The sequence below is a fragment of the Passer montanus genome, unplaced genomic scaffold (assembly GCF_014805655.1).
Source record: "Passer montanus isolate IOZ18808 unplaced genomic scaffold, ASM1480565v1 scaffold10, whole genome shotgun sequence".
NCBI classification, from domain to species: domain Eukaryota; kingdom Metazoa; phylum Chordata; class Aves; order Passeriformes; family Passeridae; genus Passer; species Passer montanus.
The window spans coordinates 9,184,104-9,210,420 of record NW_024356505.1 but is presented as its reverse complement, the minus strand read 5'-3'; the positions used below and the strand labels follow the sequence as shown (position 1 = coordinate 9,210,420).

At 40.1% G+C, this 26,317-nt stretch overlaps 1 protein-coding gene across 1 annotated transcript in view; it reads right to left on the bottom strand.

Moving 5' to 3' along the window:
• Nucleotides 1-26,317, bottom strand: part of RFTN1 (raftlin, lipid raft linker 1) — a 94,969-nt gene that overhangs the window by 4,011 nt on the left and 64,641 nt on the right. Inside the window, exons 6-9 of the mRNA XM_039703312.1 lie at nucleotides 22,476-22,679; nucleotides 14,400-14,515; nucleotides 3,674-3,777; nucleotides 2,237-2,318 (exon numbers count right to left, since the gene is read on the bottom strand). Coding sequence (XP_039559246.1) covers nucleotides 2,237-2,318; nucleotides 3,674-3,777; nucleotides 14,400-14,515; nucleotides 22,476-22,679 — 506 coding nt within the window. The remainder of the gene's footprint in view (nucleotides 1-2,236; nucleotides 2,319-3,673; nucleotides 3,778-14,399; nucleotides 14,516-22,475; nucleotides 22,680-26,317) is intronic.

Sequence of the window (26,317 nt, the reverse complement as noted above, 5' to 3'; positions counted from 1 at the left end):
AAGGAAGTTATCTTTCACTTCAACAGCACCACAGTTTAGAGAAAGAGGAACGATAACATCTCAGTTCTAGAGCTCAGCTGTTTAAAATTCAGACACCTGAGTTTTTTCCTCTTTGATTTGCAGAAGTGGCTGGACACCCACTACTCCACTTAGCTCAAAGCTCTCATTGACAGAAGGTAAGATCAGGGCCCTAAATGTGATAAAGATCCAGCTGTAGGAGGCTTTGTGAGTGTGCGTACGTGTACTCAAGTCAGGTACTTACATCATTATTTCACAAAAATGCATTCACCCAGTTTCTGCTGAAATATGCATTAGTTTTGTATGAAGTGAATGAACACAATTACTTAATCCCTGACTGAATATTACACTAATAGGAGTACTTTTCACTGAAGAGAGAAGTTGTACCACTCCTTGCATATTTCCTTTTCTGTTCCTCTGAGTACCTTGAACAGCAGTTCATTGATGTGCAAAGATAGGACAGAACATTTTCCATCAATACAATATCCTTTTAATGTTATCATCTTATTTCCCTCCTCTAAGGGTTATCTATAAACACTTTAGATGTGCCATAGCTTAAGTTAAAAAAATCCCTGAGAGCCTGGGATGTTGTATGTGCAGAATATTCAGCAACTTTTAATCAAATGTTTGGGTTGGCATCTTTGATGTGACACAACAACCACTTATGGATGTTGAACCAGTCCTACATCCCTTTACAGAACTATAATCAAGGCATACCTTGACATATCATCCTTCCCTGACCTTTGGTATGAAAATGTGCTGTAGTGATTCCTGCCCTCAAATATGCCTGTATATTTAACACTGCCAACAAGTGAGTCCTTTGTTTTGTCAACCAGACATTGTTAAATAAGTTTTTATAACCCGGAATGAAAAAAACTTAAACAAAGTTTTAAGTCATCTGGATGGTATGTATGTGTTATTATAATACAAGAAATCAGCATCATACTTCTTTCTCTGTTTGAGGATGAACAACCACATATGGGTTCCCATCCCTTCCACTAAAACCACACACAGTGGTAGGAAAAGAATGACCAAATACAGGCACTCTAACACTCATCCCAAGATCCCTTTAGTCACCTGAAAACAAAGAGAGAAAACAAGGAAAATGGGCTTTGTAACAAGTTCATACAATATTCTGGGCTCCAGCATTGCTAATGAGAGAGGGTAAATCCTAAACCAGTCACACTCCCAGCAGTTCTCTCCTTCTTCAGTCAGTTCAAACACTACCCTGGTCTGCACTGTATCAAAAAGACAACTTTCACAGAACCAGGCTCCAAAACAGTGAGGCCTTCATAGATGAAAACTATCTGCAATTATCTAAACTGTTGCGTAAAATGCTCCTGGTGCTCAGCTCTGCTCAGCATTTCCCATCTCCTGCTGCAGCTCAGCTCTGCATGGCCTCAAGCACCCACTCCTGCAGCTGACACTGGGCTGGCAGCACTCACCCAAGCCCACAGAGCCAGAACAAAAACAAGGCTGCATTAGTCAGTAACCTTACTGACACATGGTTCCAGAGATCTTTTCCATACTTCATCTGGCTTTTCTGACCCCATACTGAAAGGGCAAGGCAAATCTGACCACTGTAGGAAGGCCATCACTTTCTGTTTCCAGTCCCTGTGTTTCTCTCACATGACAGGTTTGGGCAAGGGTTCCCACAGCTATGTGTTTAAAAATGGAAGCAGGAATACATACATGCATCCACATCCATACATCACTAGCTGTCAGCTATGCCTTTGGATAATTTAGCTGGATTCTAGAGGTTTTTCTTGGTTAAAAGGCAGCAGAATCCATTAATATTCACACAACAGAAACACCTGCCAAGATCAGGCCTACATTGTGCCAGGTTCTACCAAAACAGACAGAAGAGAACGAGAGAGCAGTTTAAACAGGAAATGGGTGAGAGAAAAGGTGTTGGTTCCACCTTACAGGCACTGAACATGAGAGAATTTTAGGTCTAAATGGAGGTTTATGGCTGGTTTACATGAAGAAAAATCTGCTTTTCTTACGCTGCTGTGAGTTCATCAGAGAATGAAATCTAGGAGCTTTGACATCATCTGAGCATTTTTTGTTTCTTTCATTTGAACAGTTCCATTCCTTCTGTCTTGCTACTGTATCACAGAAACATTGAATAGCCCATTTTGTTTCTATGGGAAATCAATTTCAATATAAAAATATCACCAGCAAAACCCAAAGACACCAGAAACTCAAGGTTATTTACCTTAGATTCTTTCTTCTTTGCTTTCTGGGGCAAAGAAGGTCTCTGAAGAAATACAATTTGCTTTGTAGATAAATTCCCCTCCCTGAAAAGAAACAAATGCACACTCCTGAGAATGAATTAAATTCACATCCAGCATCATTCAAAGCGAAAATCCATCTCAGTCACTTATTTCTGCAGGTCAAAGAAGAACAAAATGAAGAATGATCCTCACACTGCCTGTCCCTGGTGTCTCTGAGCAGCCTGGTATTTTGGGGGGCAGGGAGAGGGGAATGTTCAGACTGATAGAGTCTGTCAGCCTATGACACAGTTTTGCTGAGTGTTTTAGCATTGGTGTGCAAACACAGAATAAATTGTTTGCAACAAAAAGGAAGAAACCCAAGAGCCCCAGTGCTCCAGTGTCTCAGCAACACTGGAGTGTTCCTTCCCTCCCTCCCTCCCTCCAGACTGATCTGGAATGGGGCTGGGTGCTCCCTGTAGCTCTGCAGCGTGGCAGGAGGAACAAACAGGTGGGTGCCCTTCACCACTGACCTCTGTTACTTAAGGTATTAGTGGGAAAGCTGGAAGAAAATTTTATATATATCTTTTAAGATGTTGTCAGGGATTACAAATCATAACTGTGATTTTCTATTCATTCTTACATTTAAACATTTATGTCAAACTTAAATACAGTTTCTCCCTCAACACAGATGGCCTTTTACTTTTTAGGTTTTTATGTGTAGGAGTAGTCTTCATCCAAATCTCATAAAGAGCTGAGTATATTTGTTCAGATAAAAAAATCACGACTGATTCTATTGGTGTATGTGTACAAATAAACATATTCCTGACCAGTGAAAATTCAGAGAGCACCATCTTAATGATTAACAAGTGGTATGATTGTTTTTCACCAGTTATGAAGATTATTTTTAAGTGATTTACATTTCTATTTAAAAACTCAGAATACAAATAATAGCAAAGTAGACCACAGAATTATTATATCTGCACACAAGGCTACTCAAGCAGTGACACACTAATCTCACAGGGTTCTGGTCAGCTAGACTGTATCAGCAGCATTAGACAAGACATCTAATAAGAATAAAATTACTTTTCTTCAGCTAGACAACATCTCAGCCCAAACATTATCACACATTTTATCTTTGCTCTAAAGGATGTTACTGGAAGATCCAGAGCAGGAATTTTACAGTTACAGAGTTTACAGGAGCTGCAGAAACAACCCCCAGAAAATTCATGCAGAAACCACATTGCCACCTTGCAGTCTTTCTGCCCACCAGACATGTGCTTCCTGCCACATGTGGCTTGTGATGCTCGGAAAACCCCGAGAACAACTGCAGCAGGCTTTGCAAGGAAATCCACACTGACTGCACAGGGAATTGCTTGTGCAGACTGTGCTGCTTGTACAGCAACTTCCCCGGCCAAAAGGCAGCACCCACCCCTCCCTACCTGTTTGTCTTCACAATGGGAGTGGGAAGCACACACGTCAGCTGCCAGCCGTACATGGCAAGGGAATTCAGCAGCGGAACGTAATCTGTCTGCACTTCAACTCCCTGGGGAAGCAAAAGCAACAGTTAGCATCATCACTTGGAGTGCGACATTCAGCTTGACTCCAAAAAAAAACTCCAAGAAAAAATACACGTGTGGGTTTTCTCAGAGGGAGAAAGGAGTTTTGCACCAAAGTGGGTCATGTTTTATGTTCAGCTAGGCAGGAAGGAAAACGTTCAAAAACATGAGACAAATGCCCGACCGCCCATACATCCCAAACTGTTAAAGGAGTTTGTTTCAAATGGTAAACATCTGTGATCTTGTTCTTACACTGCCTGACTCATCCATCTAGCTTTAGATCATGCCAGATCTGAACAGGATAAATTCATTGTATGTTATCAATTATCTCCTCCCGAGAAAAATTATGTTCAAGTAGTTAAAAAATGACAGCATTGCTTTGCTTGGATTCTGCACTTGTCTAAGCTTCAGTAAATCCTGAATATCTGCACTGAAATCAGTCATGTTATTCCACCATGAGGGATCAAAAGAAAAATAGCCAACAACAGCAACAAAAAATATGAGTCTGTTCCTTTTATCGCCCACAAATAAGCATTGCTGCCTTCTTATTTTGAATGAGGAAATCTGTGGGCGAGACGAAAAGCTTTGCCTTTCAGTGCAGGAGTCTGGCTCCTGCTGCACATTTACCCAGCAGAGCCTTGCTCATTCCCTTTCAACTAAATGGCAGACCTTGCAATCCACACAGAAAGAACCACTGGTGGCTTCAACAAAGATTATTCCAGTGAGGTGTCTAATTGCCAAGACTGCCAGTGATTTAATGAATAGATGCTACAGCATATTTACTAGGTTTTAATTTTAATAAACACAAAGCAGACAAATGGTAACTACTAGTCTCTACAAATATAACTAAATTTGATTGGAATAACAATTACATTTGCCAAAAAGCTCAGGCACTTTCACTGGTTTCACGTTCGTGTAAGGAGTTTTAACTGCCAATTCACAACACTGGGGAAGGCACAATAGTTTGCAGCTCCAAAAAATCCATTTATTCCACAGTAATGAAATAGTAATTTGATCAGAACTAATCCAAATCCTGCTGTACTTATTTCAAGGTATTTTAGTGAATTCCAATCTCAGCTGTTCCTTTCTTCTAACAAATGTAATTTAGGTCACTTATATCTTTATTAACTGAATGGCTGCCTGACTATACCTCTGATCATGACTACAAGTGCAAATAGCTGAAGAAGCTGTATCAGTCCTGCTTAAAAGGAAAATGTTTTAAATCTCTACCCCAGAAAGTGCTTGCAAGAGAACACTACTAATGTAACTTCTGTACAAAGGCTTGTAGGAGCTTAAAGAGGTAGTGCTACTTTAAAACATCACCCTGTACAAACTGGAATTTGTGGCTCTGGGAGAGGAATGAGACACGCTGCGAGAGGGGGGCAATACCATACGGCCCTTAACTCGTGTCCACTGGAGCCAGGACTCATCCTGCAGCTGTGATCATGGTAGATTCAGAGTCTCCTTTGACTCCCATTTCCCTCTGGAAGACGGATATTTGTGCACTCTTTCCAGTTTTTAGAATAGAGTGTCCAAGGGTAATAAAAAAATCATGACATAGCTAGATGCCTTTAAGCTGTAATGGCTCAAAAAGATGTATTAATAACACACTGAGATTTATGAGATTGGTCAACAATGCCTTCAAAAAATAAAGATGAAAATATTCAACATAATGATTAAGAATAAGGTCAGAGCATCCACCATCACAAGCTCTTCACGAGGTGCTAGATAAAAGGCACCTGTCTAAAACATTCCCTCCATCAAACAGTGTTTGTAGAGGAAAAACCAGAAGGAGCTCACTCATTTAGAGGAGGGAAGCAGATCAGGAAAGACTGGCACAGCAGAGTTTGTCTGTGCCCTGAGGAACATCTTGTGTTGTAAAGAGGATTTCTGTTTTGAATTCATTGCCTGAGGTGGGTGATTAGCAGGAAGAACCTTCTTCTTGCATCAGGATGTGCAACAAATGTCAGAAATCAGAGGGAGATTACAGCAGTGGGGAAGGACATCAATACCACACAGAGCTCATTTGGCTGCTGCAGAAGCCAAATTGTTTCAGGGACATGCCATCACTCCTGCCACAGCCCCCTGTCCCTGCAGGCTCTGAGCAGTGAGACAGGGCTGGCTGTGGACCTGTCTGACTTGTCAGGATTAAGCATCATCTGCAGCAGATGATGGTGTATTTCCCTACCCAGTGGTGCAGAAAGGAAACAAGCAGGTAAGCACATTTAAAAGGGTAAAGCTACCAGAAATAAATTTAAGTCAACTAGGCCTAAAAAAACTTTTTTTTTTTTAATCTGGCAATTTAAAAAATCAAAACCAGCCAACATATTTAAAGAGTTCTACAGAGTTGTTACAAAAAGATGACCTCTTGTTTTTCCCATGTGCTGGTACCCAACAGCCCAGTGTGCCTTTTGGGCTGTCTGGAGGCAGGAGGTGTGTACATGATGTAGAGGTGTTCCCTCCTCTGAGCTCCTCAGGCCCTTTAACAAGCTCCCTCCAACTCCACGACGCTTCACTGGAGTCAGACACTGCACCTCATCTCCAGGTCCTCGGGGAACAGACTATTCCCAATAATTGGCTGAGTTTGAAATGACAGACAAGAGGAAGGACTCACTCCAAAATAAACAGGTTAATCCACATGGGCTTCAAACTCCTGACTTGCAAATACAGATAATTGAAGCTTTTTTTAAGACCACATGAAATTATTTCTCTCTCCCCCTCCTGAATCATAGGCTGTAATTCTATCCCACGACTGGAATCTGTGTGCCAGCAGGAGTAACAGTTATACAGACCTTTAATTGGTGTCATATTAAATGCTTTCTAAAGCAAAAATGCTTCTAAACAAACAATACACTGGGGGATGGGTGCAGAGGAAAAGAGTAACCTTGTTTCGTTTTACATTTAATACAGTAATTATTTTATCTACTATTATTAGAGACAATAGAAATGAAATTTCAAGCACACCATTCCCTCGAATAAAAGTGCAATGCTCTTTCTAACTAGCAAATACTGGATTTGAACACCAGTAGAAGTAGAAAAAAACCATGCCACAGCTCTCCTGAAAAAGAAGTGTTCAAACAATGCATCTCAAACTGGGAGACATTTCATTCACTGAAAGGGTGGAAAATTTTAATTAACTTGCTTCCCACTCTCCTGTGGATGATAAGTAATCTCTGATCACACCTTGAGTGTCAAGAAGCCAGAGCATATTGAGCTAGGATTTTCCCTTGACTTGCATCACATAAAAAGAATTCTTTTTATTTGTAGTTGTATTGTTTGTTTCCAGCATTTTTTTCCTTTCACAGTTGCTCCTGCTCATTAGGAGAAAAAAAAAGATAAAAAAATGATAAGAATAATATCTAGGGCAAGCCACACAAACAACTGCATTAACAATTTTTCTTTTCTCTTCCCCCCCCTACTGCAGCAATTTTAACCACAGCAAGATAATAAACAAGAAAACTACTAAGCTCTTGTGAGACAGAAGTTCTTCAGAAATCATTCTTTCCTAAGTGAATGTGATTCAGTTACAAGGCAGCTATGGATTGTCACTATTTAATATTTTTTTCCAACATGGATTAAAGAGTGGTAGATTGAGAATCCCATTAAATAAATCTTAATAAAACCTTTACCAGCAAATCCTAACAGACTGCGTACCAAAATTTACTGACAGATGGCAAAGAGGATGGGAAGTAAAAAAAAATCAAGTTGCTTTGAAAGTGTAACCTACTGTTTTTTGCAGAAAATGGGCACTGCATTCAAACCCAGCTTCTTACAAAAAACAGAGGGGTGCCACAAGGGTGGCACCCCCAGCCAAGGCTGGCTACCAGTCCCCAGCTCTGCCAATGCCCAAGTTTTTCTGTTCCTGGGCAATGAAGGGAGGCCATGGAAGTGGCAAAAGCAGGACTTGCACCTTAGTGGAAAAGGAAGAAAATGCAATAAGAGAAATTGAATACCTGGACTGTGCAAGAATGACCCAGTAAAAGCATGCTGCAAACGTTTTATGTTTGCAGTAACACAGCTGACACGGGGACTAAATTCAGGCTCTAAATTTGTGAATTATTTGCCTTTTTCCTTTTCAGACTTCTTCCAAGAGATAATTTCTGCTGACAGTGTAACAGTATTGAACCATTAAAAACATTTATTGGAAGCAAAAGGGAAGTTTCACAAATGCTTCAGCAATAAAAAAGTTGGACTTTGTTCCTCTAGTATTGAGCTGCTCCTGAATCTCCATGTGTAACACACCACAGCTTGTTGCTGGCAGACACTTGCTACACATCCAATAGCTGTGGAGCAGGGGGCTGTGGGATGGCTCCTGCATCCTTGGAAACCACCAGTAGCTTTGGGAAGCAGGTGGGTCACTGACCAACAAATGGGGACCTCACTGGAAAGGTATCAGAAAAGAAAAAGAGTAATAAATAAATCCACAGACAGGCTTTTCCTTCAATATTCTGGGCATATGTAATTTGGAGTTTTTTTATAGTTACTAATATATATGTGATACCTGCAATGTGAAATATTCTGGAGAATATAAGTGAGGCTGTAACACTCTAAGAGGCAGCATCGTGTTAAGAGAGTGTTTCTGCAATTCAGACATATCCAGACACAATTTCAGTACACACACAGGCTGCTGAGTAGCATTCACAGCTGGCTCCACATCAAGGGTAAAATGAAAACAACAACCAAAAAACCCTTCTGTGCCCACAATGCCTGTGTCTCTCACTGACTTCTGTGGATGCAAATCCTATTTTCTAGCATTTATATAAACTAACAGAAACATCAGAGTGCTCCTGATACTGCCTGCACCTCTAACACAGCAGTACATTTGCACAGCAACACAATTTTGCATTTATAGGAGTAGCAAAAGCTGGACAACATGAATGTGTTGACACAGTGGGTTTTCCACACAGGAAACATCCTATGAGATGTGCTGAACTCACCACTGCACGGACAATGTACAAATGATGAAACAACTCCACATAACTGTCCATGAAACCCAAGAAATAAATGTGATCTAGCAATCCATCAGTACAGTTTCTTCAATAATTCTGGCATTTTTATTTTCACAATTCCTGCAACACTTGAAGTGTACCTTAAGGTGAACATTGATTTTACTGCTTGTTCATCAATTCTCTGGGGGGAAAATACAACATAGAAAACCACTACCTGAGAACTTACACACTCCAGTGTGCCCTACACACACAGCTTAATCATCCCCAGGCAGCTTCCTCGACACAATTCCCTTTGGTTATAATTTATTCCCAAACAACATGTGGCTTTCACCAGAAGGCTTTGTGCACCACTCCCCAGTTATGCAAGTAATGATCTATTTGCATGCAAGCACTGCAGCTGAAGCCTAGACCCTGCCCTGGCAGTGGCTCACACAGCAGGGAGGCGAGCCCCTCGCCCACGGGCGGGCTCCCTGGGGTCCCTGCACCCACTCCCACACCCCTCAACAAGCTCACACAGATGCACCACCCAGGGCACTACTGCCTGGCTGGAGACAGCTGCTGAGCAAAAGAAACATGTGTCCTGCATGGTTTTATAGGAAATACAAAAAAGGACTGAAATACTTTTTCTCAGCTTGTTCTTAAGTGGGAAGTTTAGATCTTGGATGCTCACTTTTCTCTTGAAGGTTTTATGGGTGAGCAGAGAACTAATTTTTAGAAAACTGTCACAGCTGGGAAGGATTTTTTAATCCACACTGTGCTGAATTTTCAGTCTCTTTACTTCAAGTGCCCTTTACTCACATAGAAGAAGCTTTCACCTTGTTAGATGTTCAATGCTACCAGAGCCACAAGAAATTATCGGGGACGTTCCAAGTTCATATTGTTAGATTCTGTTACTAAATTAATAATCAAAACCAATGAAAAGATTAGAGAAATTAATCATGTGGATGTTAATAAATTTTAAACCTATATCTATTGAGTTCAGCAGAAAAATATATATGTGTATATGTGGCTTTCATACCTTATATAAAGGAAAGAAACAAGAATTAATAAAAAACAAATTATTAGAAGATAAGAGATAACCTGAAGGCTTTTATTCAGCTCTTCTTAAAAAGCAACAAGAATTCAGCAACAGACACTGCAGAAATCTTTTGCCCAGGCAGCACATCTGCCCTTTGAGTGGTAAAGAGGGTCACACACATGACTCCCCTGGGCTTTTCATGCCCATTGCCGTCAGCTCCTTGGCTGACCTGGTCATGCCTTTCTCTCGTGGCCAGAGACAGCAGAACATGGCTTAACTGACATATGACCTAAATCAGATTTACAGACAAATCAAATCCTTATTTCCAGAGAATTTGTTTTAAGGCTTACATTAAGGCAACTTGCAACCTAGGCTCAGCAGAGATAAATTTTTAAATCTTTTGTTATGTCGCACTTTAAAAGGTTTACCATGTCTACGGTGGAGACTGACCCCATTCAAGTCTGCCAGGGAAATGGCAACACCACGATACATTTGAGATTTTAATTCATGTCAGTACACCAAAGGTATGGCATAGCAGCAAATACAAAATGATGAATCAGCAGCTCAAGATTTTCAATGAGAAAATACATGTAAATTAAGGACAATATTTTCAAAATGAACACAGCTTCAGAGGCAGAACAATGCAGCAATATAAAATAAATGTTACAGCACTCTATTTTAAGGACAGTGTTAGCTATTTTGTCTTGGGTAATGGGGAAGGGAAGGTGACAGATTTAGAGTTGGGGAGATGGAAATCATGCAGGCTCTGATTAATCAGAACTGTCTACCCACATTTGCCTACACAAGCAGAATTAAAACCATCAAACAAGTTTTAGGGCCAGATCTCAGAGACTGCAGTGGAAATAATATGTCCTGACATTTTTAGAGTTAAAGTGATAAGGATGAGTGCAGTATTTTGTCATAACAAGTCCTGTGGTCATTTGTAGAGGATACCACAGCTCTATTTTTGAGAAGAAAGAGTTAAATTACTCAGAGCTATTACATCCTGTCTGCTGCTTGGCGGGACCACATACTGTGACAGCTGCGAGCTTTACATCCTCTACAAACTGACATTTTACACACATACTGAGTGCATCACACTGTTCAGCTTGTTTTCTCTATTAGCCTTAGCAATTAAAAAGGCAGCACTTTCCCTGCTAAGAGGTGTGCCAACCCCTCTCTTTTGTATTAATGGTTAAACAGCAACCCTTTACCTTTTCATTTAGAGAGGTTTTCTTTCTAAAGGACATCAATACATGCTACATGTCTCCCTTTCTAAAAAAGCTTTCTTCTGTTGTGGCTGGGATTCTTTTGTTGGTTTCTTCTTCTTCTTCTTCTTCTTAATTAGCATGAAAATTTACATTCAGTTCAGACCACATCTGAATAACTCCAAAACTCATCCAGATAACCAAATCTGATACAAATCTAAATAAGGATCCATTATATACAGTTATGTCATGCTATCCATCAGGACTTCTTCCACTGCCTTGGCAGAAATGGAAAAAACAAACAGAAAATGTTAATGTAGATCAGAGTTGAATGTACACCAAAAAAACCCCAAGCTTTTACATAAGAGTCATTCCACTGCTCCATAACTATGTCTGTAACAACTATACTTTGTAAAATTCATTGTTTAAGAAGCCTTAAAAAAGCCTTTACTGGCTCTTGGACACCTTCTGTCACAAGTGAACTCTGCCTCCTTCCCCATTTTACAGTCCCTTCCTCTGCCACTGCATTATTCCACGTTGATGGTAAATAAAGGTGAATTCCAACAGGGTTTAACACTTGATCTTCGGGGTACAACACTGTAAAAGTGCCTACACATCCCCCAGCTTCCAGACCTTTCTCTGATTCCATGACTTTACCTACCTACACCTACTATGTCTTGAAAAGCACGAGGCAAGATATATCCTAGCAATTCAAACTGCAGGAGGAGTAAACCAAAGTGGCCAGCTCTTTCTCTAAATAGGTAAGACCTTTGCAAGACTTCCCTAATGCCTCAGCACTCTTCCTTCAGAAAGTTTTTTCTTCCCCATATTCTTCCTCTTTCAGCTCGGTGGTGAACATTTTCATAATGCCCACAGAACAGCCACACTTGATTTCAGAAGAGCAAAACTGCCAGGGAAAACCCAGTATCCAAAATTTTAATTACCGCAGAGAATAATCTGATCACACTGACAAGCTCTGTATATGCTATCAGTCAGTTTCTGAAATTGCACATCCCAAATATTATGTCTGGAACAGGAGATTCTCCGCATTAGCCCTCACAAAGACATGGTGTGTAGCAGTACAGCAACTCCTGACACACCAGATGGCATTGGTGGCTCATTCCTTAATCTGCTGACCAGCTGTGCTCTTCAGCATGGAATTGCTAGAATTGAAAGCAAATGATACTCCACCTACGAGGCCTCTAACACTTCAAAGGGTGCTGCTAGAAATACTGTTCTGCTGAGTCCTGGTGTTTTGGTCAGCACTCTGCCAACACAGGATCCCCATTATCCTTGTCATGTAGCTTGACAGAAGCTGTCTTGTGCCCACAGAGATTATGCCTAACTTTGTTATGATATCCTACTGAGGTGGAGAACCTTGTATTGGTTTGTTTGACAGCCAAACTGGCCCCGGCCAGGAATCCATTTATAACTCGGAAAGCTATTTCCAACATGGCTGTAAGTGATGGTTAAGGATAAGTAATATGGATTAGGTCAAGTATGCCCTGAATATTCTGTGTACTCAGCATGTCTGGTTTAGTTTCTACTGAATGAAATCCAGTTTGTGCTCTGTGGGACCATTCTGTGAGGTGAAGTGAGGCATATTAGGGATGGATCAGTGGGTTCACTTCAAAAAGGCACTCCTGATCTGAATTAAAATGCCTGTATGAACACAAGATCCTCTAAACTTCTTGAAGCCACAAACTTGTCCAGAAAGGAGTTCCACAGATCTGCTGCACAAATAATCTGAAATCTCTCTTTTGTTTGCTTTGCACCTGGCTCTGACACAAACTTGTCCAGAAAGGAGTTCCACAGATCTGCTGCACAAATAATCTGAAATCTCTCTCTTTTGTTTGCTCTGCACCTGGCTCTGAGTAGCACCATTTGGCATTGACTGGAAGAGATGGCACACAATCCCTATTTACCTCTTTCCCATGTTTTATGAGCTCTCTACCCATTCCATTTCCTGCAACTCTTCTCTTTTCCAGGCTGAAAGGACACACATGTAGAGTCTTCCTAATATGGAAGCTGTCCGTATCACTGACCATGCCCACTCTCTTCTCTGAACAATTACTGAGCTAACACAGCCTTCTGAAATAAGGTGCTGTCAAACACAGCTTACACAGTAGTATGAAGTAGTATATACTTGCTGTTTCAACCTCTATTCATTTCCTAACAGTTTTAAACACATGGTTAACATTAATGCTTCTTAACGTTTGCCTTCTTGATCAGCCCTGACCTAATGCACTCATGAAACCATCTGTCATTACCCCAAAACCTTGTTCCTGAGTGGCAGCACTGCAATTTGACCCTAAAAATGAACAAGAATTTACAGTCAAGTCTGTCATAAAAGGAATAGCATTTAATGCAATAAAGGAAACATTTTTCAGACACACATCAGCAACAAGAAAAGCTGCTACTAACGCAGCTTGTTAACTCTGCAACTCTGCAAGTTGTTTGTAGCCGTTACTATTTGACCATTTCTTGCTGCACTACAAAACCATCATCTAATAACAAAACTCTTAGTCTCCTGGAATTTTACACACTTACTCTAACATCTGTCCCATTTTCCCTTAATCTGTTCTTCTGGCATATGTGTGCCAAAAGGAGGGATTATCTGTCTAAGGATTTTACACCCTTTACAATACATTCCAAATGAAATTATCAGGCCTTGCCTTGATAGATACACAGCATCTATTTCTAGCAAACATCAGACAGAACCAAAAAAAAACCTTCTAAAAGTTATGCAACTACTTCTTCCCCCAACCTCCCATGTTCTTACTGCTTCAAGTCACAAAGAATTTAAGCCCAGCTTTTCAAACACAGAAGTATTGTGTCTGTAAAATTCGCTGTGGAAGACTGGTACTGACCAACCTGGCCTAAGCAGGTTCTGATCTGCTTCTACTGATCTGTGTGGGCACCTGGACCTGCAGAAGGCCAAGCTGTGGTTTGTCTATAGAGGCCTATCCAGAATATGCAGTTTTTTCACCATATGAAGGAGGACAAACAGAGCCAAGGCAGTTCTCTGTGCTTTCCTGCTGCAGCTAAGCCTGCCCTACCTAAAGGGCTGCCTTCTTTAGAACTGCGATGCTACAATGCCTTGTGTGATCATGTTGCCCTGACAACCAATGGAGATCCTCAGTGCAGTTAATCTAGCAGACATCTGTAATTTTGAGACAGATAGCCCTGAGTTTCACTGCTCACTGTCACTCACATTTCCTACCCTCCAAAAAACCCCATGAGGTCGAGATCAGGAGTGTGTTGTACAAACCCAGAGCGTGGTGAATTGGCATTAATGTTAACATTGCATCCCTTCACTTTGGCTGCCTGGCTGGTACTGTTTTAGCACAGATCAGTACATGAGAGTCTGTCTCACAGTCTTGGAGTGTTTTGATTTACAAAATAAAGCCAAAGAATAAAGACTGTACACATACCTTCAAGACAGTCCACTGCTCCACCACAATTGCATCATAGCCCTGAGTGGTTTTACTGTCTTCCACAGCAAAATCTTCGAAGAGAAATACTCCATCCATTGTCCCGTGTAAAGAATCTGTAAAAACACAGGGCCACCTGTAAGCTTTATAGAAGACACTCCATGTGTAGTGAGGCATCTGAATTTATTAACAACGTATTCTTCCAAGGATGTGACTATAAAGTTCATAGACATTCTCTGATCATCTAGCTCTATTAAACGAATGAGACCTGTATCCCTAGCAGTTTTAAGAGCAATCCTACTCCCTAATGGCAAACCTTGCTGTCCACTCTGTTATTCCTTTGCCATCAGAAACCACAGCTCTCCCAATGTGAGCAGGCAAAAGTGATTCAGTCCTCAGTTCAGCAGTACTGTTCAACTACTCGAAGCTGTAAACACACTAAAGACCATGTATTATGCCAATGTGTTATTTTCAAGTGGTTTTGAAGGTATACTGATTTATTTTTATGATATTTATGATATCAATACTTGTGACTATATCCATTCATTCACACAAGTCAGAATCCTGCATATGGATCAGCCATTGCAGATACAGTGATCTACATGGACTAAGGATGATCTGGCATATCTGAACAGTGTGAAAGAAAAGATACATTCATAACTATTTAATCAATTTATGAAGGCATTTTGACCATCTGGTTTAGTGCCTCTCTGCCCTCATTTGCATTCCCTACACGTTCAGCCTTTTTTCAGACAACACATCCTCTTAAAGTTACTTGAGCAGCACTTTCTCCTTTAACTCAGCCACACACTCCATAACCAGCAATTACTCCCATATACCAGAACTTAGGTTTTGTCAGCTCCATGAGAGAACAGAAAAAGAACAACTGAAAAAAAACCCCAATCCTTATCTTTCTTTGTTAAAATAAGCTGATTGATGGAACAGAATTATGTTTAGGGAAACTGTAAATAAGCAGGACTGTGCTCTTTACAAACAGAGAAAACTCTTCTCACATTGTCAAAAAGCGTCTTTTTCAGCCTTTCTAATATGAACAATATATCTACCCTGTATGACTGATTATAAAGACCTTGCTTATCCCCTCCCCAAATGTTGTATTTTGCATGATAGCTTCCTTACATTTCTAGCAACACTATATTCCTTGAACTGGTATGATACATGTTTTTGAAATGCAGTCACACATGCCAAACTGACAGATTCCTGAACTGACAGGGGAGTTTTCTGGATAAGCCTGCTTAGGTGCTTCATCAGGGTCATCCTGCTTTCCTGGTGGATGTTACGAGGTCAAGAAATGCCAGCAGGAAGGAATTGCTGCCTCCAAGAGAAAACATATATCAAACTCAGAAACAATTTTCACAAAGGAAGCAGTGAGGAGGATTAAGAGGCTTCTTACCTCTTGCAGACACAATCTCAGTCAACATCTTCCAATGTCATTATATGATCTAAATTCAATTTATTATCTGGAAATAACAAATTTGTTGCAGGCAAAGCCCACAACAGACCTGACTCCTATATCTGAGGGCTTATGTCTATACACACACACTGCAGCAACACTGCTGCTGCAGGTGTCAATGCACAACCCCTCTGTTTCTATTTGCACAGTCCCTTAACATCTTTTGCTGCTGTTGCAGTTGAGTCATTAAGTTGCAAGTCAGGAGATGAAAATGTTTGTCTCTAAACTAAAACAGCTTTTTTTTTTTTGTTCACTTATGAAGGAAAAAAGCTGTAAACCACTTACTAGGGATTATCCTTGAGATTCTGCTGGGAGACTGAAAGAAGAAGAAAAATATTCTGTCTACTTTCACACTGTTTCCACAGGCAGGTTTCCTGCAACTCTATTTAAAATAAAGAGAGCCGAAGACTCCTCACCACTACAGCAAGCCAGGATTACACATTGCTCCAAGGTGGATGAGCTGGACTACAAAGCAGTAACTCCTGTCATCCAGACAGATTTCTCATCCAAGTGAGAAGAACAGACATTTTTGTTGTGAAATAACAGGCCAGATCACTACGTAGCTGGGTTACAGGTTTGAAAACACAGGGACAGCAAGCTTGCCACATACCAAAGGGTCCGAGATTTAATTACTGGATTTCATTCAAAAAAAGCACTTTGTTAGACCTGACACTACAAAGGGGGAACCAACTCAATTTCTGTGAAATATCACATTCCAACACCTAAACCCATATCCAAATCTATTTCAGGATGCTAATGTACAAACAGTCCTTTAATTTTCCAAAGCAGGGATGACAGGACAGCACCTAAGACTGAAAGCAGATCCCTGCTAGACACAGACATCCAGATCCCGCCAGGGCAGCTTTATACAGCACCAGTGCACTGCTCCTGTATTGTGAATTCCCTTAATGAAATTCAGTGTCACACTGTTGGCACAACTGCAGCTTGAGCTCTCCCTCCGCCCCGTGTTTGCCAGCTAATTAATAAGCGATCACAACACAATCAGCAGGCGTGTGTTTACACTCACTCGTAAATCATCCTTTATGTTTCACTCTGCTGAACATTCCACTCATGCAATTCACAGCTTCCACATATGATGGCACATATGCAATGTTTTAGAAACCAATAGCTGAGCCTGGGAGATCCTACAGGCAGCAGAAACTTTTGGCGGTGCTGAGTTTATGGTCGGACTCATGATCCTAAAGGTCTTTTCCTAAATGATTCTAAGATTTTGCTTCCCTGTTGGAAGTACAGTGATTACTGCTGAAGGCTACATCCATCAATCATACAATCCATTGATTTTTTAATGGGGTTTTTTGCTAGTAAAGAAACCCATGGAAAATCAGAAAACTGGAAGGGGAAAATTATGATGGAAAGACAGCTGCAAACTTAAAGAACAGTGTCTGTTCAACAGAGTGATGCTGGTGAAAAACTCTACAGAAACTGGTTGATGACAATCACTGAGATTTCCCTCCCAGCCAGAACCAACCTCCTCTCTTTACCTGTCACACCACAGTGTTTTAAACATTCATGCCATGAATGCACACCTGCCAATTCTCACATCTCACACCTTGGCTGCACATTTTACCTTTTACAGCTCATGTACCACACTTCCAGAGGAAAAGGGAAGCACAGGAAAGAATAACTGGATCAATAATTCCTTTGCATGTGAAGCATTTGGGATGCTGAGAATAATGGGTGAGAGGAGAATGCAGCAGAGAGAAAGCTAGCAGGGTCATGGTTTGAGGAAAAGGCACTTACAGCCCATGCTGTGCGGTCAGGATCAGCAGGAATTTCAGAGAACCTCTTACACAGAGGTGTGGAAGGACAAAGAAATGGCCAGATGCACTGACTCTATCTGCAGCACCTTTACCACACAGGGCTCTAGATCTAAAGCAACTCAAGCTAACAGTCACATGTTCTAGAGCTGGCCCACTAGATGAGATGCACCTCATCCAACAGTTTCACAGAGTCAGAATAATTCAGCAGGATGGGGACCTCAGGAGGACTCCAGTCCAACCACATGCTCAAAGCAGGTTCAGTACAACTGCAGACAGACCGCTCATGACTTTATCCAGCTGCATCTTCAAAATCTCCAGGAATGGATACAACACAACTTCCCAAGCAGCCTCTTCCAGAGAGTGATTGTTTTCATGATGAGAAAGTGTTTTTTTATATCAAAAAAGGACCTCTCTTATTTCAATTTATGTATATTTTTCCAATCCTCCTACCACACACTGCAATCAAGGGCCTGGATCCACCTTTTGATTGTCTTCTCATAAGCACTGCCAGGCACTGTTAAGTCCCCCAAAGCTGTCCTTTCTCCAGGCTGAACTAATTCTCTCAAGTACTGGTTAATCTTCAGCTTGCTGCCTACTAAAATTCCCCTGGACCTTTCAACAGAGCTGCTACCCAGCCAAGCTCTCCCCAGCCTGGATTAGTGAAAAAGCCTCTCCCTTCCCAGAGGCAGAACATTGTCCTAATGGAATTTCAAACAGCTCTTGCTGCCATGTTTTTCCATCCTGCCCAGGCTCCTCTGGACAGCAGCCCGGTTCTGAGGCACATTAGCTGTCTCCTGAGTATGGGATCATCCACAATTCTGACAAAAGCAAGCCTCGTTGCCTCCTGTGCATCATTGACAAAATTGTTAAACACAACGGGCCCCAGGATAGATCTCTGTGGTACTCCACTTTTTACTCCAGGTAAACTGTCACCTATTAACCAGGACCCTCTGAGTCTAGCCATGTAACCAGATTTTTACCCATCTAGGCTGCATGGTCCTAGCTTGGATACAAAAATATTGTGGGAGCCACTGCCAAACTCCCTTGATGAATTCATCCAAAATGACATCTACTGCTTTCTCTTCACCCACAAATTGCTATTTTATCACAGAGGACAATCCGTTTCAAGTATGTTGGTCTTTCCAGTTTTCACTATTTGCTATATAAAATATTTCCTGATTCTGATGCAGTTATAGTCTCTTTTGTTAATCTCTTGCTTAACAAGATTCAGCTCCTGGAACATAGCCTAAGTTAAAAAGTTTCTTAGAAATTCCAAATATTCACCCGTTTGCAAAAGCAGAGTAAGAAATGGCAATAAAACAAAACATTCTGACTTTGCTGTTTGCAGTATCACTTCCCAATATCTACTCTTGAATTTCCAAACTCTTCATTCTTTCTTAAAGAAAAGGCTCCAAAAGTAGAGGTTACAATCAATGTCCTTCCTCTGAAAATGTTCCATTACCACTGCATCTTTTATTAAGGCTTCCTACTGTGCAAAAAAGCTATTTTCACTGGGTTGTATAAATATTTGATGTAGCTCAATTGACAAAAACATATTTTGATGTTCTTGCTTCTGATTTACAGGAGGTATATGGGAAAAGATTACTTACTTTACCATGACAGCTGTCTTGGCAGGCGACAATTTTCCTCCTGTTGTCTTTGAACTACAAATTCTCCTTATCGAGGAAAACTAACCTTTAGGCTGCTGTTGCTCTCAATGAGGAAAAGCAGCTCTCTGTGGCTTAATGGGGCACGTGACCTGAATGTCTGCCTTTGCCTTGCATCTGCATTCCTCCCCCCTTCTGAATCTTTTCACCTTCAGTACACACAGAGAAAATAATTCCATATGGATGATAAAAATTCCAGTACTTCTGTGGCTAAGGTGACAACAATCGGTCAAAGGCATCACCGGCTCATCTCTGTCAGAGACAGATGACAGAGACAATCAATCGGACTCTCTTAAAAACCTGACTACTTTCTTCTTCCAACAAAGTCACATTTTGTTTCATTTGCTTTGTGTTTAAGTACTGTCAGTGTTTTCTGGCTGGTTGGCTGCCTTTTTCTAGGTTTGAAAGGCAGAAAATTCACAGACAGAATGGTACAACAAATACAAAAATGCCAGGCACTTAAAGAGCTGCAGTTCAAAACAACTGAAGACAAACAGGCTTGTGATTACTCTGTTAAGACATCAAAATATAACCTTGAAGAGGTTTGACTCTTCCTGCCTTCTCACAGTGCTGATTGGAGACTCGCTGTTACAGGAAAGAAGAAGACCCACCTGTTACTTCCTTTCCATTTGGTATTAATCTGTAACTTGCTGCTACAGACTCCATTCTCACTAGAAGAGGGCAAGGGTGAATTTCTATGGTCACTTTAGATCACTAGGCAGGATCAGTTTACACCTGGGTCTACACGCAGAATTATCAATGACATGAGCTGGATGAAAAACACCAGCAAGTAATTGAGGTGAAAATTTAAATAAATAACTGTTATCTGCCAACATGAGAACATTCAAGGACCAAGCAGGCTACTGTTTCTAACTTACCAGTAAAATCTGAATACATTTAGTATATGGTGTAACTCTGCATGGCTTACATATTGTGATCTGCAATTGTGTTATAATTCTGTTTATAATTATCTGGTACAATAAGCAAAAAGAAACAATTGTTACTCGTGAACTTTAAAACTCCTTTAAAGACTAATTATTAAACTGTTAGCAGAAGGAAGAAACAGATTTATGACTACTGACAATCTGGAAATCTTCACTTCATTGGGTATTCCAAGGACAAGGGGGAAAAGAAGAAGATAATAACCCTGCTTTTAAGACTAATAAGCAAAATAATGAATTCATACTTTAAGCCAAAAAAGAAAACCAGCCCCCAGAACAAAGAAATGTGATATAGCAAATTAAAGAAAGTATGCTGATACTACCTTAATTTGGAAGAGGATTAATCAGTGAATAAGGCCAGATATGAAGAGCTGGACAGGCTGCCATAGAAGTCTAGAAAAAAGTAAGGAGCTGAGACCCTCAGACCCCTACTTCTCCTCTTGTCCCTACCCTGTGTTGTTTGATACTAACTGGCATATGAGTGACAAAGCTGCTCCATTTCTCTGCAGCACAGAAAAAATTTAGGATTTAAATGATAAAACATTTAACTGCAATTAATAGCAACTTAGAGATACTCTTAGTAAATGTTCTTCTAATAGCACAATACACTGTCAGAAACCTTGTTTCAGCTTTTTGATTTCAAAACTTGCTCCTCCTGTAACCCTAAAATGCTAATAAAAATGTTTATTAATTGTTCTTCTTCAATCACTAATCTAACTTAATCCTGAATCAGTCCACTTTTATCTATTTTGTGGTCCTGTTTGCGTTGAAACTTTATTGCCAGTATTCAAGCCTACTTTATCTATGTCCACTTATCCAGCACTCCTCATTCTGGTATCCAAGTACATGAACCTCCCACAGGGCTCTGATATGTAAATGAACTCTAAAAGTTTAAATAATGGAAAAATGTTGTGTTTAAAACATTTTAGAGTGAACTGACAAGCAGATTTTATTTTTTAAAAAAAACACTGAGTCTGATAACTGAGCCTGATAGAGCCAATTAGCTTTGCCCCTGTGCAATTTATACACATAAAGTAAATGACCATTTGTTTTTAAGCAAGTTAACTAGCAATTACAAGGCTTTCCAGGAAGCTGTGTGAAAGCATTCCACCAGCTGAACTTTAGACCTTCCCTTTTTTTGCTACTTGTTTGTAAATGAAAAATTTGGATTGCCTGTTAATTTCCTGATTGACTTTTACCAGAACTGAGTCATATTCCTGTGTTTTATCCTGGGTTCTGGAATTCAGACCAACAGTAAGAAGATGCTCTGGAAGCAGCTCCCCTATAATTTTGATGCATAAACCAACTAATCTTAGTAGGAATGTGCAATCTCTGGGCTACCACAGTCCTTTTGAAAAATGTAAAAAACCCCAAAAAGGAAAATGATTCAGCCATAAGCACTTTAACCATGAAGTATACCAGTCACGTACTTTTCCAATAAAATTAATCCAGCTGCAATCTCAACATTTTTGGGTTCAAGTACTTCCCTTAAATTGCTCTCATGGCTTCTTGGTTACGTCTCTTGGATCTATGCACCCAAGTCTTTCTCTGTACAACAGGCTTGCCTTCAAAGCCATGCTGGCCATGAGTGTGGTACAGACTGGCTACAGTGCTAAGCTGGACCCACTGCCACTCTTCCACAACCTGCAAAAATCTAGGATTTTTAATATTCTGAAATTAAAACAAACTTTAAAATTAAAATTTATCCATCACTCATAGCTGAGATGAAACAGACATAGAAAACAAATTAGTAAAACAGTGTGCCATCCAGGTGTAAAGGGTCTCTGCAAGAACTGGAATTAATTGATTTCTTGTTGGCCAGATAAAACTCGAGGTCTTGCACTGGCCTGCAATCAGAGCCAGATGCAGTGTTTGGCTGGACAGCAAAGTCACCCTTCTATTCATGTCATCTGTTTTGCAATCTTATTAGTCTAATTCACTTTACTTGGTAGTGCTTATTAACCCTGTATATTTGTGCAATTAACAATCATCCCTAGTATGTTTACAGAAATACAATACATTCTCTGTTTTCCTTATTCAAATGCCAAAATATTTTCTGTGCTTTCATTCCATTTCACAAAGAGGTTGATCTAATACAAATCTGCCCCAAGTCTATATTAAAGCACTTCCCAAATAACTTTTCTTCAAAGACAATGACCTCCATTAGAGGAGAAAGGAAAATAATCACAGCATAATGCTTTCTGTAATTTCCATACCATTTACCATTCCAAGGCTGAAGATGGCGTTTACCAGTGAGCCTCCTTTCCTGAAGTGATCTGTCATGTGCTCCAGCCAGTTTGCTTCTAAGCTGTTGACAGTCTGCCCATTCCTGGAGATCCTCATAGGGATAGTCACTGTATAATACTGGCTGCATTTCTGTGGGGTTTGGGGCTTGTTGAAGAGAGCGAAGATCTCTGCTTCTATCAAAGAGTAAAAAAATGGAAGAATGTAACAACTATATAATAAAATTTCACCTAAAACAATGCATAAGCCACTGTTTGCCCTTGCCTAATTACACTGTACAACAGCAAAAAATTCTTTGGGATGTGGTTATCTCCTTAACACACTTCTGCAGTCCAACACAGCAGGACTCTCTCAAGACCCAGCACAGTATTTTGCTTGCTTTTACAGTACTTCTTACTCACAATGGATTCACTGTTGATAATAAAACATTTAAAGACAGTAATACCTGAATACTAATGCAACATTCCTCCATAGGAATCATCAGCTCAAACATAAAATCTTACTGCAAATTTAGAAGGAACTGCATTCATAGATCACAGCCATTAAAGTACTAAATAACACAGTTTTGATAACACAAAAGCATGGAAAAAGCCAATGGCAGCCTCATCTCAAGAAAATGCAATGAATCATTCATGTAGAGACTCTGGTATCTGCTTTGTTGATTTACTCTGGATCTGAGCCAAGGTGAGACATTAACACAACAGCAAATGAATTTTAAAAATGGAATTGTGAAGGGTCTTAAAAATTAGCACATCTCCTAGACTCTTTTCCATGTCTCCTCCAGTATATTTTAGGAGCAGTTACTACAGGAAAAAAAGTCATTGCTGACAGCAAAGCTGAGCTTTCACAGCCCTAAAATGGAATTAACTTTAAAAGTAGCTATCCTTCTCAGAATGGTATAACCATAATTAAAATAACCGACAAAAAATTTTGGACATTATCATTTCACTTATTAATAGACATGGAAATAAGTGGTAGAATTTCTATTGACTTCCAAGTGCCAAAAGTTCTCCCCAAATATATTAATATAAAAGGTAAAGACTTTACATGAAATCCCATCATTTAGTCAGCTCCTCTTGTTTCCAAGATATTAGGTTCTAACCTCAAGCAAAAGTAAAGAAAGAGATGTCAAGAGAAATGTTAAGACTGCTCTCTAACAAACATCACTGAGCAAGAAGCAGTGTGTAAATTGAAAAAGATATCAGAAGGGAGATGCTCAGAAACAGGCTGGCAGCACTGGAAGAGAAGAGCTGGAAGCTCATAACCAACATGGAAAGAGACCTAATGATCTAAGACATGAACTGTATTTTAAATAGAGTAGAAAGGAATAAACATTAATGTGAATCCTCTTGCTGTTCACCACTTGTTTAGAAGGAATGAAATGATGATATTCCTAGCTCAGAAAAGCGCACACAGAATGCTTCTCTTATAATTTTGATTCTGACCCTCAGAAGAGCCTTTTGTTGGAAAAGGAGATCTTTCTGATGCATATTGAGACACTGATATGAGAAGCTGGACACAACCCAGCAATATGTGTTCACAGCCCTGAGATCCAAGCTATCCTGGACTGCATCCAAAGCAGTGTGGCCAGCAGGGCCAGGGAGGGGATTCTGCCCCTCTCCTCTGCTCTGGTGAGACCCTACCTGAAGCACTGCATCCCAGCACAGGAAGAACATTTGCAACGTGTCCAGAGGAGGCCATGAAGATGATCAGAGGAATGAGGCACCTTTCCTATGAGGAAAGGCTGAGAAAATTTGGGCTGTTCAGTCTGGAAAGACCTCAGAGCAACATTCCAGTACCTGAAGGGAGACTGTACCAGGCGTGCAGTGATAGGACACAGGGTGATGGCTTCAGACTGAGAGAGGGCAGGGTTAGGTTAGATATTAGGGAGAAATTCTTCATGTAAGGGTGGTGAGGCACTGGAACGGATTGCTCAGAGAAGCTGTGACTGCCCCATCCCTGAACAACCAGGTGTTGTCTAACCCAAGCCACTACTGACAACAGTTTTCACCAGTGACCCCAAATCCTCAAGCACGGCCAAAGACACCCTTCAGTCTGGTTCTAAGTAACACAGCATTTTTGGACGTACTATTGGTATATCTGTGACTTGTTCATAGGCAAATATTTTTCAATACTGTGTTGAAAAGCCTTTTAAAAACGGGGGAAGTGAATGAGCACTACAAAGCATTCAGGAATCAACTCAAGAAGCATAAAAATAATACTTGAATAGTATAAAAACTGAAATAAAGGACATATTTAAGATCCCACAAATAGAAAGGAATATTATTTTCTTCCCTGAAGTATTACGTAGGGGAGAAGCAGTTCAAGAGTGGTAACTTCCCATGGAATATGTAGAGAAAAAAACAAGCACCTGATGCTTTCAATCTTCACAATCCCAAGGAAGGATGGAGAACTGGTGCCAAAAATTGAAATACATTTTCCATGGGAGGAAAAGGGAGTGCTGTAATAACAAAAATTCATTCAAGACTAATAAAGAAATCAGCAGCGTTGTACAGGATTTGGAAAAATCTACTTTAGATGAGCTATCACATAAAACTGCCTTCTCAGACCTTCAGTCATGGAAAGTATTTGCATAACTCAGCAATTAAAAAAATGCATGAAAAATAAAGCTAAAAAGCACTCTAAGAAAGATAACTGAGGAAGCTAAATACACTTTTAAAATAAACCTTCTTTTCTGGCATATCAGCAGCAATCTTGGGGTGTTACAGACAAATGTTGGGAAGACTGATCAGCTGGTGATCAGCTGGTTATCAGCTTCACATTATGCTCAAATATTAAGAACATGATTACTTGTAGCAAAAGAATTTCAGTGTTCAGTAAGGAGAGGAATAGCATCAAAGAGATGATTAAACTTGCTAAGTTAACTCTCTCAAAGATAGCATATAAAAAAGAGAGAGAACTGATCTGGTTAGACGTGCAGAGAACTAATTTTTAACTATGAAACTAAGAGAGGTTTTATGCATAAAATTATAGTGTTGGGACAACTCACCTCTAAGGCTGCAGAAGAGAAGGGATTGTTCAAACAACTGCTAAGCTTTGACCCTATCTGGGTGCCCCCTTGCCCAACAAAAACTGAAGAAATTATGTTGGAAGGTTACTAGAGTGTGATCCAAATTGGATCCAAAAGCTAACTACACCAAACTGCAACGGAAACCAAGACAATAATCCAAGGAGTACAATGCAAAGTCATTCTGGGTCCTATATAGGAAACTCCCACAGGGGTAGGATTGTTTGACTGAATCTATGAAAAGTCTTAGAGAATAGGGATAAATTAAAGTCAAGGACAGTACCAGCTTTAGAAATTCCACCTACATTCCCTCTGCATAGATTTGTAGCCTGTAAAGAAATTAAGGAAAGCAGTAAGAGAAATGAATGTAAAAATGGTTTTCTGGGATTTAAACATAGAAAAGAAATGTATTTTGAGGCTTAAACTGGAAACGGAGCAAGAATATTTTTAATTTTAGTTTTCTAAATTACCCTGGTCTACATCCTATTTTGAACTACAGTTCCTGCTATGGAAGTAACCTTTGAGCAACAAACACCTTAAGGAGGGTATTTTTAGATCTCAGCTGAGACTTTGGTCTTTGATGGCATGAAATGACATTTAAAAAGTGGAAAGCCCACCTGAGGAAAAATGTTAAAGAAATGAAAGAAATAAAAGTAGTATATGGGTAAAATCTTTTAAAAAAGGTAACTGGAAGCCAAATTATTACGAGCTCCATTACAAAAATTTTACTATGAATTAGCAAACATGAGTCGTTAACAGAAATAACTGCTGCTTTCCAGTTATTAC